We start from the raw sequence: 16,910 nt of genomic DNA on the forward strand, positions 1-16,910 counted from the left end.
TAAAATTATCATTAGAGATAAGAATACAGTTTATGCTGTGATATGTTTGCTTCTCTTTGTTAGCACGTAGGCAACTGCACCTATGTATAGTATCACCAAATAACACACGCACTGAACACAAAATATTGCAAGGTAAATGTGGTTCATATTGATGGCTTTATTTAGCATTTTGTTGTCCTTTGTACAATGATTGATCGAATACACTCAGTTGACCGCAAGTTGTGTTGATTGATGTAAATATTGTTGCATGTTTTTAATGTTTTTTGGACGTGAGCATATCATGCAAACAAAATGTGTCATTGTGGCCAAAAAACCGCACCATATTAAAATGAATTGTGTTTGTGTAGTAGAGCAGTATGTTCAACACTCAAACATCCAGCCACTTCCTCCTGCCCTACATTTAACACCCCGCCCACTTGTTTCCTATGTCCTTCATTAGTCTGAAATATCTACACAAGCCAATTTCCAACCGCACTTAGGCAGGGTGCCTAGTTTGCAGTCGCCTTAGCTTTCCTGCCTTTGTTTCTGCCTGCTGCCCTTTGGACAAGTGTGCCTGCTCCTGCTTTATGGAAAGTGAACTTTTATCCTAAGCTGTTACAAATCCTGGAGAGAGGCACTGGGACCAGATCTCTCTGTTACACAGGTCCCCTTCACAGCAAGTCATAGCACTTTCACATGGTACACTGGTTTGACAGCCCTTGGTAATCATGTCAGAACTTACAAAACATGATGAGGAAAACTCTCAGAAACGTGTTGTATCAACTAAGTGATGATTGATTTTGGTGTGTGCTTTGAATTCTTAATATTAGAAACATACAAAGTGAAAGAAAAACAGTTGAAAGAGAAACGACAGTTAAAGATAAAGATAAAATAAGATTTGATGTCTGTTCAGGTGTTTCGTTCAATAGAGATACTCCAAATCAAAGATACAGTTTAAACAGATGTTTCTTTTATGGACTTCTGTGTTCTGCTGCAACCATAAATAACCACTGACTGTCTGATCTCAGGTATTGTCTCTCTGCTGTTTACTATATACTTGTATTGCTCTTCAAACAGGCCAAATCTTTTGTGTATTTATTTCCTGAGTGCTGAGGGTTTGCACGCAATTTTCCAGCGCCATTGATAACCACCCATACCAGATCCACTGTCAGAGGTACTCAAAAGGTTGAGCTAGAAGACACAGATATCATATCACACACAGGCCTATACTGTAAGGCTCTGGCTGAAATAACACATTTTATTTGAAAAATGCTCTAAACACATACAACAAAAGCAAATAATTCTATCAATCAGCACAACTTGTGGTAAAACAGATATATTCTTTCACGGCATTTTGTACTGCACTTTGAACTCAATAATAATAGTAACTGAAAAAACACAGCAAATAAATAAATTTAAAATTCATAAAATACATAAAACAATAAGCCCTTTTCCCTGTCATCTAACTTTTACAGGCCCTGTTTTAGTTTCACCGCTAACTTTTACACGTTGATTACTTTTCTGTCTTTATATTTTTCAATGTGACGCCAATATACATGAATCATAAGCAGACTTTTAAGACTTCTTCCAGGTGTCAACACAGAAACACACAACACCAACATACAACATACATGAACACTCAACAACACAACCCACACAAAACCCAAATTCCCCTTACACCCACCCAGCACCCTTAGACCCCCCCTGCCCCCACTCCATAAAGAACCCTCTCAGCTTCAGAGTAAAGCCACACCACCAACAACAAACTCTAACTATAACAATAAACAGAGAAAACAAGATGAATTAGACAAAAGTTTCTATCAGGAAGGAAAGCACTCTGCAAGACAGCAAAAACAAACAGCACAGACTAAACAAAATGAGACAAGCTCTCTGGGAGGGTAACAAGATCAAAAGATATACAGCCATACAGCAGTTTTTCATATTTAATTATTTCTTTATTATTATTATTATTGCAGAAATGTTGCTGATTTATAAGGCAACGACACTTTTAGCAGGATGTAAAAATTCGTCCATTTGGCGCCATCTTGTGAATGTCTGATGGTAGTGAATTTGAAATGCTTAGTGGAAATGTTCAAGCTTGTTTAAACAAACTATAACAATTATAATTCCTAATTCACTTCATTCTCAGTGAGCCATATTTCCCGTTTCACAGTATAAACCATTCACCTAGTGACTGTTATTAAATCAGATTTAACCTCTCCTTCCACTATTTCTTTCTGTATTTCCTTCTTTAGGTATCTTCATCAGACATTCGTGGATGAAGTTTAGCCATTATTAAGCTGCGTCTGCCTTTGTTGACATGGCAATAACTTACATGTAAAAACAGGTTAGGATTATTTTGTCCTACTTTGGAAAAATAGCTAATCTGCACTAACAAGTTACTGAGGTGCATCTCTCTCTCCCTCCCTCTTAGTCTGTCTGATCAAAACAGCTAATTCCAAGAAAACAAAAACACAACAATTCCTTTTTTTAGGTGATTATAAACTAGTGAAAACATAGTTATGAATGTTATACACCATTTCTGTGAATAGATGCCTGTAGATCCTACACACTGGACCTTTTAAACAAGATTTATTATTTATTTTTATTTATTTCATTTTTTATTATTTTTTTTTTAAGTTTCTTTTTTCTATTTACCACATCTTCACACAGGGAACACCTGTATGGAGCCTTGCTGAACCAGGTTTTAAACCAACACACTGGTCTTCATGCTGGTATAGGTGTGTGCTAACCATTGAACCATCTGACTACTGGTGCTGTGGGTCCAAACATGGCCATGTTGTTCAGTAGGTCCACCTCTTTAATCCAGACTGAAATATAGATGTTAGTATGATGTGAGAGCAGCTTAACATTTAAGTTGTTTATTCTTCTTGAGTTGTACAAATTGGGTCAGAAAAAAAGTGCAACATTGAAATAACAAAATCCCAGAGACTCAGAGGAAGAGTGTGATGATGATGATGACTGAAGATAGCAGCAGGAAGAGGATACCGGGACCAGCTGGTGTAGCGCTGTTACACAAGTTTCCTTCACAGCAACCCATGGCACCTACACATGTTAGGCGGTTTTGGCAGCCCTTGGTAACGACATTAAAACCTGACAAAGATGATAGAAAAACTCTCAGAAACCAGTTTACAAAACATGAGTCACAGCCACCAGGCGTTCAGTATGGCATTAATTACTTTGAGTTTGGTTTCTGCAAATAAACTGTAAAAACTATTAACATGAAAGAAAAACGTACCATCTACTCTGACAGAGAAACAGCGGTCGAAAATGACAGGACAGGATTTGGTGTCTGTGCAGGAGTGCAGGTCAGCGGCTGTGCACGTGAAGCATCGTAGTCCACATGCTGCACAGAGACACAGTGCACAGGTCAAGACGCACCACACATCACACATCACATTTATATTTATACACTGTCATTTGGATTTTTTCGCAGTATGTACATGTACGTGGAAAAATACATGATGTTTACAATATGCTTTACAGCTTTATTCAGCAATATAAAAACAGAACTACAATATTTTACTGTATAAATTTCCAGAGATTTCAAATATTTTATACTCAAATATACATATATAAATATATATAAAACCCAAAGTATAGTGAGAGTATCAGTGGTAAAAACGTGTCAGATACTGTGAGGCTGCTGCACTAAAGTGGAAGTGATAGTTTCAGGGGTTGATATTTATAGCTTTAGTTTCAATGTTGTTAAATTAGAACAGAAACTGTATGTATTGATGAAAAGGTTTAGTTCTTAGCGTTGAGTGACAAGTTTTGAGAAGGTGGTGCCATTTTGCAGTGTTACTGCTGTGTTTTGCTGTGTTGTTTTTGTCATTTTTAGTCTGGTTACGGCTGTGTGTGAGTTGCTTGTAAAAGTAAACCTTGGATGGAAAAATGTGCTGAAGCGATCAAGAAAAAACTGTTTAGTTGGGAGTGTTTTGCAAGAAGACGCTGATCACTGCAGTTTTCAGTAAATAGTCAAGTAAAGAGGTGACTTAAAACGAGGGGAGGCAGAAATGACATGTGACAAAAGTTCTCTTCAGGTTGAGTCCCCAAAGGTTGCAATGCGTTCTCACTCCCAGCTCATCAAATACCGGTGCTTGGTCAGTGGCCCCACGTGTAAAACTATGACACTCTAGCTATCCATCCAGCATCAATTTTTGACAGTCTGGGATGGCATGATAGCTCCCAGTCATTACATACATTGGGCCATATCCACAAAAAGACTGAACTGCTTTTGCAGCCACTAAACCTGTTCTGATGAGACAAAAAGATAGCATAACAATCCACAAAGCACACTGGTGAAATGCATGCAAACTGAATGCAAACTGCAATGCCAAGGAGACAATGTCCTATTGTGCCTATCCCATTTGCATGTATGCATATTAAGGGATATTCGAAATATTTGGTGGAAAATTTTCTCCTTCCTATGCCAAGATGGCTCATTGCAAATACAAAATACCATATTCACAAAGACCAGCACTAACTGCCACAGCCAGTTAAAGTGGTGCTATTTAACGCCATTGAGACCCCTGTATTAAATAGGTGCAACTTATCTCCCTTCAACATGTGACCTTTGAATGATATTGAATTGATATTGAGTGATATTATGGGCCAAATATAGAGTCAGAGTGAGGAATCAAGTGCGTTGTGAGCTTATAACAGATTTTGAAATAATATAGTTTTGATGGAGATCAGGATTCATCCATAAGGGCTGCCTCATCACAAACAACCTCACTGTATAAACCCGCGGTCTATGTGTATCAGCCGACCTGTGTGGATGTGGTGCAGAAGAAAACATTTATTACCATCAAATCTCAGCTGATCCACCTGATACTATGAAGCCACCGCAGCACCATGGTTAAAAGTGCACGGCCTATGCCTAATCTGGGAGACATGTATAGTGTCAGCTGCTGTGAGATGCAGGAGCCAGCTGCAACACACCAACTGCGGGCAACAAACAAAAGTGACACTCACTGCAAAGTTTTGTGCTCTCTGCAGTTTTCAATATGAACCAATCTGAAATATGGAGAAAAGCCTGAATTACTGGGAAGAGATCAGCCTGCTCAATTAAACACAAAAGGAGGGCAAATTGCTCTGCGCTGCCAAACTTTGTGGGCTTGTTGGTGCCTGGATGTTGTTAGTGCAAATTCTTTTGTGGATAGAGTGCTAAATCGGGGCAGATTGCCAGTGCTAAATCTGTGTAAATAATGGTGCTATTAGCAGGCGCAATCCTTTCTTTGTGGCTATGGCTCATGGTGTCTTTTTAAAATAAACTTCCACTGTTGGTTTATTTCATTTTTAGGTACTTTCTTAGATAAGGCAGCAAAAGCACTTGGTTAGATTTAGAAAAAAGATCATGGTCTGTGTTAAAATAAAGGCATTTTGATTGTGATGTAACATAATGTACACACATACATCATATGTTATGTAGTAAAAAAAAACTTAAACCTTATTTTGGTTTTGTATGGGACACAAATAGCAATCTTGCTGGGAAAGTGTTGTGTTTTACCCACTTGTGAACCCAGACCTCCTCCTTACATCAACTTTCCAACTCTTTATACTATGTCAGTCAAAAATGACACACTCGGTGCCACGGTGGGTTGGTATGAGGTGCTGAGGGCCTCTCACCAAAACCAAGTGTGATAAATAGCACCCTAGTGACCTACTCACAATACTGTGCTCTATTTAGTCAGTATGCTTATAATTCTTAGTATCGTCAATTCTTCACAATCTTGAGGTGAAGAAACCTGGAAGTTTCCACCTCAGAACAAGAAAAAGTTTGAGGCCATTAAACCAAAAATTTAAGATAAATTTAACATTTGCTGGCTGTATGGACAAACATAATAGTGGTATTAATCTTCTAATAAAAAGCGGCACATCAAACTACTACTTTAACTCTAAGACACCACTTCCCTTTGTGCTTTAAGGGTACAAGTAAGAGCTTTTAAACATTTAAACTAATTTTAAATTTAAATAAATTTAAGTCATAATGTTTAGTCAGACATAGGCCTGACTTGAAAGCTGTTCTTACCTGTAGACAGGGTCATAAACAGAATCAGAGCTCCATAAAGCTGCATCGTGAACGGAGAGGAAACAGATTGTTAAAGTGAAAGGAGAACTGGAGAGAAGCCGTTCTATAACAGCCCAACTTTCCTGCTGTTGTTTTCCTGAACTTGAACATTTGCATTTCCTCACAAAGCCTCCACCCAAGTGACCTGAATAATGTCACCCTTAAAGTGACCTCATTATCCCTGAGACAGTCATCTACTTTTCTGGAAATGAAGACAAAAACTTAATACTGTTGAACAGACTCTGAAATCAATTTTAGTAACGGGGGGAAAATTAACAAATATAAGGATATATATTTTTAATCTCTCCTAATTTCCTGTCTTGACAAACACAGACAAAGCACTTTCACTTCCTTCTCGTGGTTCTTTAAATAACATTTTTAAAGGAAATAAGCAAAAACAAATCCTTAGGCATTCTGTCACCAGAACAAATAAAGCTCTAGATAAAAAAATCAGCAGAGAGGGGACATGAAGTAATGAAAAGAGAAGTGTAAGTCAAATGGAAACTTTGACCCATTAGCCACTCTCTGACCAGTCTAGACAGTGTCATCACTTTGACATGGGACGAAAAGTCTGGTTAGAATAAGGATGGAATGGGTTAATGTTATTTAGTCACATAAAAGTGGTGTCTTCTGTGTGCAATTCATCTAACTCAAATCATTTTAGTCCTTAAAATGCTAATTCTTCCCCTGACATTACTGCCTTCTTCTCCCCGCATCCACCTCATATGTCTGCATATGAGAGGTGATAGCCAATCAGAAAGCTTGTTACATCCCATTATATTGTCTTGTATTGTTTTATCAGCACAAGGCCTAAAATGTCACAGAACGGCTAAATTCAGAGGCCAAAAGCATAAGCTAAATGACTAAGGAAATAAAAACATTTACCAGGAAAAGGAAAAGGTGGAGAAAATGCAAATGCAAATGGGAAAGGAAATTGCCCTTTTAAATGCCTGATTAAAATCTGTATTCTTAATGCAATATGTGAATCCAGTTATTTGATACTCTTTTTCAAACTGCATTCTGAAATACAGTTGTAAATACCATTATTTATTTATTAATTCATTAAAGTATCTTGAAATGATGTACTTACTAGCTGCTTTATTGAATTGCCCATTAAAGAATCAAATAATAGATTACTTTGTAATTTTTTACTCAATTTATTTACAGAGTCATAATTAATTTACAAGTATTTATTAATGTCTGTTGTATCTGTATAATTAGTTATTAATTAATGAAATACTTTGGTATTATTTCTGTGACACTTGTGGTCCTCCACAGCAAGCACAAAGGTGGACTGAAATCTAAAAGATAAGAATCTCTCAGAGGACAGGCTGCGGGAGACTTTGTATGAGTGGTTTTGTATAGCAGCTGCTATATAACTACATAACATGTCCAATGATTCATTGTGATGATGATGGGACACAGCAGCATCTCCTAATGGACTGTTACAGAGCCCTGGACATCTGGGATCTTTGATGGTCAATGTTATAAATCTGTCATGTATTGTAATACGGAAGATGAATTGCAATCTGTGTTGTGTGTTTTTATGTTATAGAAAACAAGATTTGCTATTGTTACTCAGCAGAGAGAGGTACCTGTTGACCTCCATAATTCATGGAACATACTGGACTTACAAACTATCAGCATTTTATAACAATTTATCATTGACTAAATTTACACCTTTGGATGTTTGCACTTGGCATTGGTTTGCACTTTATTTTATATTGTTGTATATTGTTTGTGATCTTGCAGTAAAATTTCAATAAAGATCTTCAAGAACGCAGATGTGGAGGTGTTAAAATCCTGTGCTTGAGTTTGTCTACCGGACTAGTTCACATGATATTGGGTTTTAACAATGATAGATGGCACATTCGCTCATGTATGTTTTAGAAGCATATTTTTCATCTGCAGTTCATGAATTTTTTATTTTTTAAATTGTACAGTCAAAAGGGCATATCATATGACCTAATGAATACAGATTAAAGCATTAACATCCCTGAGCAAACTACAGAATAAATAATAATTCACTTTTTTAAAAATTCACTTTTTTTTGTAGCCCATAGAATTGTCTTTTTAGAAATGCAGGGCTTGCAATTAAAAAGCCACAAATTTGAATGAAATATTTTGCCTAAATAATTACATTATTAATTCCAGACCCTGCTTTCTTGCTTTCCAGTTGGAGACCAAACTTTGTATATTTTTTAAAATAATTTAGAATAATAATATTTTTATTATATCAACAGAAGTTGACCAATATTGAAAAAGTCCCCAAAGGTCTTTGTTTAACTACAAGAAAAAAAAAAGGAAATACAAATATTCAAATCTAGATTGAATGTTTAGTGTATTATGTATGTGTAAATCTTGTCCAATTTTTATTCATCATTTTATTTTACTACATTGTCTTTTGTATATAGCTTTATTTTTTAAGGTTTTGATTTAACACATACAAGAGACTTTACAATTGTATATGTGAAACAATAATCTGTTGGACAAACAAACAGCAAAAATATCGCAACTGTAACAAGTGTAAATTAAAATTATTATTAATGATAATAAATAACAACAAAATAATAATGATAATAATAATAATAATAATAATAATAATAATAATAATAATAATAATAATAATAATAATAATAATAATAATAATAATAATAATAATAATAGATAAAACAATGTAACAGGAGCAATAACTGATAACAACTGTAGAACAAAACAGAAATAATTGGTTTAATTTTGAAAAAATGTAACCGGAAACATTGTCACGTTCTGATTGGCCTGACACTATTTTCGTCATTTACGCGCCAGCGTGATCTCAGCACATGCGCCGCTGTGTTTTGAAAAGCCGGGCAGCCAAAGCCTCTCTCTGTACTGTTTTGCTTCGCGTGTGCACAGATTTCTCCACATTTATGTCATGATGCATCCGATTTAAGGGCAAGTTAAAACATGCCGAAGTCTGTGAAGAAGTCGTGCACCAGTCAGACCTCCATCAGCAGTTATTTCGGAGGACTGAGCAGCAGCAGCAGCAGCAGCAGCAGCTCAAACACTCAGAGTGGGATCAACCAAAATCCTGCTAAGCACCAGCTTTTGAGAGGCAAGGTTAGTGTGCTTCATTGCACTCACCTCACACATAAACTCATGCTAAGAGCAGATATACTGGCATTCAACCCGTTTTGTCATTTCCTCCATTAGCGTCTTACAATGTGGTTATTTCTTTTAATCTAATTTTTTATCTGCTTAAATGAGGTTAATTCTCTTTCCCGCATTGTATTTACTTATTTTTGAAATTTAATTTCGAAACTTGCACCCTCATATGTTGTTGTACACATTACTATTTTTATTATTGTGCTTAAATATTCTTCTCCATTGTGGTCTCAATTTTGGTTATATCTTAAGGGAGCAGGGGAGGGGCTACATGGGTTTCTGACATCTTGTTTTATTTTATTCTGTAAACCTTTTTAATTTGGGAAAATCTTTGTGCTTAAGCTTGGAAATTTCTATATAAATAAAGATTATTATTATTATTATTATTATTGTAGTTGTTGGTATAGACTTATTTCAGTGCTAGTAACTAAACCTCAACTGCTTTTGTCCCGCAGAAGAAACTCTCCCCTGATGACGATTTTGGATTGCCATCAAAACGAGCTAAGCCTCAGGCACACGTGGAGGATTTGGACTGTCAACCAGCATCCGGTCAGAGCACTGAAGGTGAGTGTGAGCACCTCAAACAGAACATTTCCTCTTTGCTCTCACACGTCACCCACGAAAAGCTTCACATCTCTCCAAACAGCGTGTGCAGTAATGCTAAATCCTCCAGGTGATCTATCCAGGTGATGGTTTCAGATATCTTTTATCGGTCTCATTAACTGCTAATAATCAAAGCAAAGGGCCGGGGCTGGGATTGAACTCGTGGCCGCTGCGGCGAGGACACAGCCTCTGTACACTGAGCCACCAGGCGCCTGGGTTGTTTGAATTTAAATAAACACATCAAGTTATTATATTAACTTTGTACTGTTTATTTAAAAAATGACTAATAAATCCACATTGTATGTTGTGATGATTGTTTGACTTTATGATCTATGGATGCACTGCTGCTTGTTTTTGAACTTGTAAGTTGCCTATTAATAACATGTATTATCCAATCCAAATTAATTTATAAAACACATTTAAAAACAACAGAGGTGAACAAAGTGCTGTACACCAATGAACAGATAAAACATGACATAAATAACATAAAACAGGACATAAAAAAATATACAAAAAGGCAATAAAACCACAAGATAAAACCACAAGCTGGCAACTGTCATACAGGGTCTGAGAAGGCCATGGAGGTAAAAATGGGTTTTTATATGAGATTTAAACACAGGCAAGGAGGAGGAAAGATTTAGTATTAATATTATTGTTATATGAAATTTAATTAATCAATAGGCTATGCTGTCAGAATATATGCAATATGTTGCTATGAGCATTGATTGAGGAAAAATGCATTTTGGTATTGTTTGAAATATAGTTTATGCTGTTGTTTTTTTTCAATTAACAATTAATCAGTAGTTAATTCTACCAATAATCGATTGAGGAATGTGAGTATGATTTGCAAACCTAACGTGGACTGATGTGACATGATGTTAGTGTGACAAATTAGTGATTAAATGGAGGAGAAAATCATCCTGAGTCCACTTAAGTTAAGATTATGTATGAAAATATTAAATATTTACTATTTTATTTGGGATTTCCTTTCATGAGATATATTGTATAAGTTAAAGTCACACTCTACTTGTTTTTCTTCTCAATCCAGAGAAGACGCTAACAACGAGCCGAGGAGCAGCCGTGCTCTGCTCGTCCACCTTGGAGAAGCTGAAAGGCTTCAGCTGCTCGGCTGAGCTCAGCGTCGGACAGAGTGACACTCAGAGGGGAGAAAAGAGGGCAGATGGGGCTGTCAGTAAAACCCAGAACCAAGGGAGCAGCGTTTTACCTCCTCTGGACGTTACAGATCAACACAGGCGTAAAAAAGGACAACAGACAGAGGAGGAGTGTGAGGATGACGAGGAGGAGGTCGAAGAAATGGAGAGTTCAGTTCTGGCTGCTTCAAAACAGGTACGCAGTGTATACATGTCGACTCCATCACATCACGGTCATCAGAGGATGTGTTATCCCCATAGTGTCTATGAGCACCATTGAAGCTGACCTCTGACCTTTTGAGAGGAGGGCAAGAAAAAAGTCAGTTTGGCCATATGACAGGATGGGCTAGAGTTTGAGCTGTGGGGAGTTTCATAATTGTTTCGTAAATAAAAGGGGAAAATATTGATTGGCAAATCCTTTTCAACCTGTATTTAATTAAATGCAGCACAAAGAACACGCGCATGTTTGCTTTTTGCAAACATGCACTCATTCAGATTTTGATGCCTGCAGCACCACGTTCCAAAAAAAAAGCCAAGACAGAAGCATGTTTACCACTGATACCCCTTTTCCACCAACATGGAACTGGTTCACTTCCAGCCGAGTTAGTGATATGCAGTATTAGGACATGAATATTTGCAAATAAAGAGAGAGAAAGGAGAGAGGAGCTCAGTGTATCATAGGAAGTCCTCCCTGAGAGGGGAACAGTTTTCACTGAACAGACAAAGAGTGATTCAATATGTTTTGTTTTCTGTTGTAGGAGTTCCGCTTGTCCCAGTTTGCCAAACCAGGAAGAGGAGGAGGAGGAGGAGGAGGAGGAGGAGGAGGGGGAGGAAGGAGCGGCGTGCAAAGTTCTGCGTCTGACTCTAGCGGCCCCTCCAGGCGCTCAAAGAGTGTCTACACCCCCCTGGAACAGCAGGTCATCCAGCTGAAACAGCAGCATAAGGATGTGCTGCTGGCTGTGGAGTGTGGATACAAGTACAGGTTCTTTGGAGAGGATGCAGAGGTGAGAACTGAAACTGTGAAAGAAAAGTAACAATATCAATCCAAAATATATCACTTCTGTTACTGTGTGAAAGTCATGTTTTACTGCTGGCTAAAGGATATTTTCAGACATTGTTAATGCCTTGTTAAAGCATGTCACCTCTATCTTCTTTGGTAATGTATCGCTAAATAATGCATATTTATAATTCATTTATTTTATTTGATAGTGACGATGCATTTAGTTCCAATACAGAGTAGAAACTGATGTGTTGCACAGAGAGTTTTAACTATTGCCAAATTTTTAACTCTCTTCCCTAATTTAGTGAATAGGAAACAATGATGTTGTTTCCTCTGATTGCCACTGATTTATAAATGCTAAGATAAAAACATGAAACTTACACGCCAGCAGTTTATCTAAATTCAGAATTTCCCTGGACTGCTTTATCAAAAACTAATTTGCCTGAACTTTCAACTTGGCCCTTCTTGCAAATGTCATCTTTATGTGTGTAAACAGATTGCTGCAAAAGAGCTGAATATCATCTGTCACCTGGATCATAACTTCATGACCTGCAGTATCCCCACGCACCGTTTGTTTGTTCACGTCAGGCGGTTGGTGTCTCATGGACACAAGGTATGAAATATATCTTGTTTATTGTTGGTGTTTAGAAGCCGTTAGAGTCACGATGTTTCTTATCGCAATGTTATTGTCTTTCATTGCTAGGTTGGTGTGGTTAAGCAGACGGAGACGTCTGCGATCAAGGCGTCAGGGGCCAATAGGAACGCTCTGTTCGCTCGCCAGCTGAGTGCTCTGTACACCAAGTCCACTCTGGTGGGAGAGGGTATCCTTAAACGCTGTGAATGTCTGTGTGAGTGTGAGATTGTCAACTTAGACCGTATTTTTGCAAATTTTTGTGTCTGTGACTAATGGGAACATCAAAATTGGTCCAGTATTAAGTGAGACGGCTTTAGCTGGCAGCTGCAAAACTGGCTGCGATGTAAACACTTTGGGTATGTTTTCACCGTACATTTATGTCCACTAAAAGTGCTTGTTTTCACCTCTGACAGGCTCAGATTGTTGAAAATATCAAGAAAACTATGTTTATAATTCTTACAATTATATATTTAGAATTATGTTACAGTACATATTATTTTTAGGACTTTAATGTATTTTTTTGTTTTTGTTTTTGTAATTTACTTTTATTTTTATGGCTTACTTTAGGGTTTTCCTGTACCTTTTTAATTCTTTTTTAAAAATTTTTTTTTTTACATTTTTTTTTACTAATTTCTTGCTAATGTTTGGGCCACATTTTGTTAAGTTGCTTATTGCCTTCTTCCCATGTTTTTGAGATAAAGCAAGACAAGTTGCTAACCCAAACCCTCAACAACATGGGAAAATACAGTCTAGGTTGAAAAATATCAAAGTTACCCTTTAAAGCAACCTTTTCTATTTCTTGTATCCAAAGTGGTGTCCTTAACAGATTTTTTTTTTGAGACGTGAATCCGGTCTGCAGACTGGGGGGTGTGGAGGAGGAAGGCTGTGGTGACGTAGTGTCGGATCCTCCTGACAGCTTCCTGCTGTGCATCAGTGAGAACTGGGACAAACTGAAGAAGCAGCTCACTGTGGGACTGGTGGTGAGTCTGATGAGTGCTAATTCTTAAAAACTATGGATTCATTCATTTTCTGAAGAAAAGCATCTCTGTGTGCAATGAAACTTTTATTAAAAACAGGGTTCCCACGGTCATGGAAAATCTGGAAAAGTTGTGGAATCATGGAAGTTTTAAATGTCATTGAAAGTTTTGCAAAAATCATGGAATTTTGTTATGTGTAATGGAATTGTTAAAGTAATCTTCCTTTGATAATTTACTGTAACATAACCGCAAATTGATTTTCTGAAGTTGTCGATGTAAAGTAACTCCACTATGGGCTGGATGTATGACAACATTTGTTTAACGTCGTGTACGTTTCTTCATTTTTCTCTCTGCATTCATTCTCTCCCTCAGTATCTGCTAGTTGGCAAGAAGAAAAAATATTATGAGTCCTTGAAAAGTCATGGAACTGTTTTGAAATTGTGTCCATGTAAATGTTTGGGAACCCATGTAAATTAATTTAAACTCTTAAGTAAATGAACTGTGTGAAGACTTTAATTCATAGAAACGTAACGACCAATGTGTGCGTTAATTAAATGCATGTGTTTTGTATGCAGGCGGTACAGCCCGGCACAGGAGACGTGTTACTAGACTCTTTCCCTGATGGTCAGTCTCGCTCTGAGCTGGAGAGTCGTGTCCTAAAGATCAACCCTGTGGAGATCCTGGTGCCCTCTGACCTCTCCGAGCAAACCAGCAGACTCCTGCAGAGCATCGCCAATGCCAGGTAATGTGCTGTCAGGCCAGTAGGGGGCAGTCTGCGCTCATTTACTACATGAGAGTTCATTCTCTGTGTTTATGAGTTTAGTTTACTTCATTCTGAGGGATTGTGTTTCGATTTCCCCCGGCGGGTAGACAGTTGTTTTGTCTGGAGCTCTCTGGGCTCCATCTGAATGAGGGAATCAATGCAGGCTCATTGTGAGTTTATGTGGTAATGGCCCTCAGCTCGCTGGTTTCCACCGCAGGGCTAAACAGTTTCCAACCGGGATCCAACCAGGGCTTGTTCATTTTAAAAATGAAAAAAAAAACCCAAAACATTTTAATAATAATAGTTTTAGAAAGACACGTGTTTGTCAGATGATGTATTAAGTTTGTTTCGTTGATCAAATGTGTAAAGCAGTTATAAATGCTTAAAAAAAGTTAATAAAAGTTACAGTTAATAAAAGTTGGCCCTGAAGGCCCCAGCAGGCTCTAGTGATGATAAATGTATTTGTGAGGCTTCAGAAGTTTCTACTCGGGGCCAAAGAAATAAACTTCTTTGCTATTTTTCCAAACTAAAGTCACTGAAAAGTCTGACTGAGGAAGCTAAAGATAAACATGGGTATAAAAACCTATAGTTTTACAATGTACCTCACAGTCACTTCACAATATTTGCAATGCAGAAAATAATTGTTAGTGGATGCTATTACACAGAAAAGTGGAGGAAAAAGTATTCAGACTAATATTATCAACACCATCATGGAAGAATACTGCCATACAAGTAAAGGTATAACATTTAAAATATGACTTTGCTAAATATTTTAGGTGTTAAAGTGCAAGTAATGGAAGGATAGGTTTATTTTTTCGAGCCCTTCTTAAAACAATATTGAGAGTGCCCCCTGAACATTGGAACAAAAAGTCCTGCTCGCTGTAGTTATTCTCTCTGTTCATACTTTTATGCATGTTGTAAAAAGTGATGAAGTGAAATGTAAGTAATGTGAACAAAATTCACAGTCCTTGTTCTGTGCAAAAAAATGTTTACCTATTTATTGAGGTTTTGATTGAGGCAGCTGTAACTACTCAAATTAAGACAAACTGTACAGGCATATGTGGAAAACAAAGTTCTCTTTAAAAATTCAGCGTTACACAGGGGGAGGAAGTATTGTGAAGTATTCCCTCAATGGCCAATATGAACAGAAATAATTTCTACAGCCAGCAAAACCCTCTTTAAATGTTTTATTTAAGAAAACAGACTTTAAAAAAAATTGAGTGCATCTTTTAAGCACGTCACTGAGTATTCACATTCAATGTGTCACCGTCATTTCAAATGATCACAGTTATCTTCAGCGGTCAAATCATCCCAGTGTTTAGCTCAGCGAAGGTACACGAGGTACAACAGGGAGTCGTCAGCTTTTATGTCGGACTAACAAGCTTCAGGCGAGACTCTGCTGCAAAAACAGACATCAGTTTAATGCACGCAGGCTGCTGTGTGAACCAGCAGATCAAAAAGAGCTAAATAGTTGTTATTTGTTGGTTGGCTGACTAACATGGTCAGCGACAGCTACTGCTGAACTGATGTAATCCAGAAACCTGTTGCCTCCCAACATGCTGCCATTCGCCGGCAGTCCGCAGCCAGCATGTTGACACCAGTGAGGACGGGGTCCTCTGGAGGCTGCTTGTGATCGCGTTATGTTCTGAAAATTAAATGAGGGAGTGGGAGGGATGAGATAAGAGGGGGATGGTTGGATAAATGGGAGAGATGTCTGCTACTTTTTGTTCTTTACTCCTTCATTACATACATTTCTCATTATTTTTTTTTTTTATTCCAGTGGCTACTTTCTTTCCTTCCCTCCCGTTCCCTTAATCCCTCTGTTTCAATTTCATTCTGGAAAATTTGGTTCATTTGTATTCTTTGTTGCTCCCCCTCCTCCTATTTTTCAGCTGTCCGTGTTGAGTGATCATAGCGGAGATGGACCTGTAAAGGCCAGTCCAATTATTGTGTTTGAACAGCACTGCTCTCTAGCGCTGTGCTCATCAGAGACAAGACTCTTCTCAATTTGCAGCCTGTATCATACAAATACAGGGAAGCTTTGTCAGTTCAGCTCAGACAGAAAATTCATATTCACACAGGCGGGTTACAGATCACTACTAGTGGCGACCTCCCTGGATATTTTTCTTTTTTCTTTTTGTTTTTTTCCACAAAAATGATTTATCGGTTTAAACAAGTGACTCTTAACATGCATACAATATTTTTAATTTGATTTTGTGCATATTGGTACTGTTTACAATAAGATCCCACCCAGGTGAGCATTTAAAACAGGATTTTTCTGGCCACTGACGTTAGCTCGACAGCCTCCATGTCTCTGGGGTGGGCTGACGAGACGGGCCCCTTGGCAACGGGAGGTATGTGTGTCCATGGAGCGGCAGGTAATTAGTCCCTGGGAGGTTGGTAGCAGCTAGGTGCAGTATTGGCTGCTTTACTCATCCACAGCCTGGAGTCATGAGTCAGGATCAGAGCAGTGACGGGGATTAGAGCGACTGGAAAAGCTCACTGACTGATGTTGTTAACAAAAATGTTCTCGCTTTTTCAAAGATTTTAAGTCGATGAATGACA

The 16,910-nt window shown here is 37.8% G+C and overlaps 2 protein-coding genes across 3 annotated transcripts in view; one reads left to right on the forward strand and one right to left on the reverse strand.

The window, feature by feature from the left end:
- Positions 1-1,217: 1,217 nt before the first annotated feature.
- LOC121945066 (uncharacterized) lies at positions 1,218-6,190 on the reverse strand. Its single transcript, XM_042489073.2, has 3 exons — positions 6,035-6,190; positions 3,239-3,346; positions 1,218-3,093 (listed from the first exon to the last, which is right to left on the reverse strand). Exons 1-3 carry the CDS (start codon positions 6,078-6,080, stop codon positions 2,933-2,935), a joined length of 315 nt encoding a protein of 104 aa, XP_042345007.2. The 5' UTR covers positions 6,081-6,190; the 3' UTR covers positions 1,218-2,932.
- A 2,701-nt stretch (positions 6,191-8,891) lies between these two features.
- The window catches only part of msh3 (mutS homolog 3 (E. coli)), a 55,817-nt gene continuing 47,798 nt past the window's right edge, over positions 8,892-16,910 (forward strand). For both annotated transcript variants that reach the window (XR_015776408.1, XM_042488342.2), the window contains exons 1-8: positions 8,892-9,172; positions 9,673-9,781; positions 10,869-11,167; positions 11,730-11,975; positions 12,468-12,584; positions 12,675-12,792; positions 13,446-13,585; positions 14,158-14,324. Coding sequence is in view for 1 of the 2 variants with exons in the window: in XM_042488342.2 (XP_042344276.2) it covers positions 9,020-9,172; positions 9,673-9,781; positions 10,869-11,167; positions 11,730-11,975; positions 12,468-12,584; positions 12,675-12,792; positions 13,446-13,585; positions 14,158-14,324 (1,349 nt within the window). In the remaining variant the exon portion in view is untranslated. The remainder of the gene's footprint in view (positions 9,173-9,672; positions 9,782-10,868; positions 11,168-11,729; positions 11,976-12,467; positions 12,585-12,674; positions 12,793-13,445; positions 13,586-14,157; positions 14,325-16,910) is intronic.

Source organism: Plectropomus leopardus, chromosome 4, assembly GCF_026936395.1.
Source record: "Plectropomus leopardus strain MGB_pleo_1.0 chromosome 4, ASM2693639v1, whole genome shotgun sequence".
Lineage (NCBI taxonomy): Eukaryota > Metazoa > Chordata > Actinopteri > Perciformes > Serranidae > Plectropomus > Plectropomus leopardus.

Excerpts from the sequence above, each read along its gene's own strand:
- LOC121945066 (XM_042489073.2), bottom strand. The coding sequence starts at position 6,080 with ATGCAGCTTTATGGAGCTCTGATTCTGTTTATGACCCTGTCTACAG. Across the intron at positions 3,347-6,034 it reads GTTTATGACCCTGTCTACAG|CATGTGGACTACGATGCTTC; the intron begins GTAAGAACAGCT and ends GTCTCTGTGCAG. Across the intron at positions 3,094-3,238 it reads TTTCTCTGTCAGAGTAGATG|GTTTTAATGTCGTTACCAAG; the intron begins GTACGTTTTTCT and ends CATCTTTGTCAG.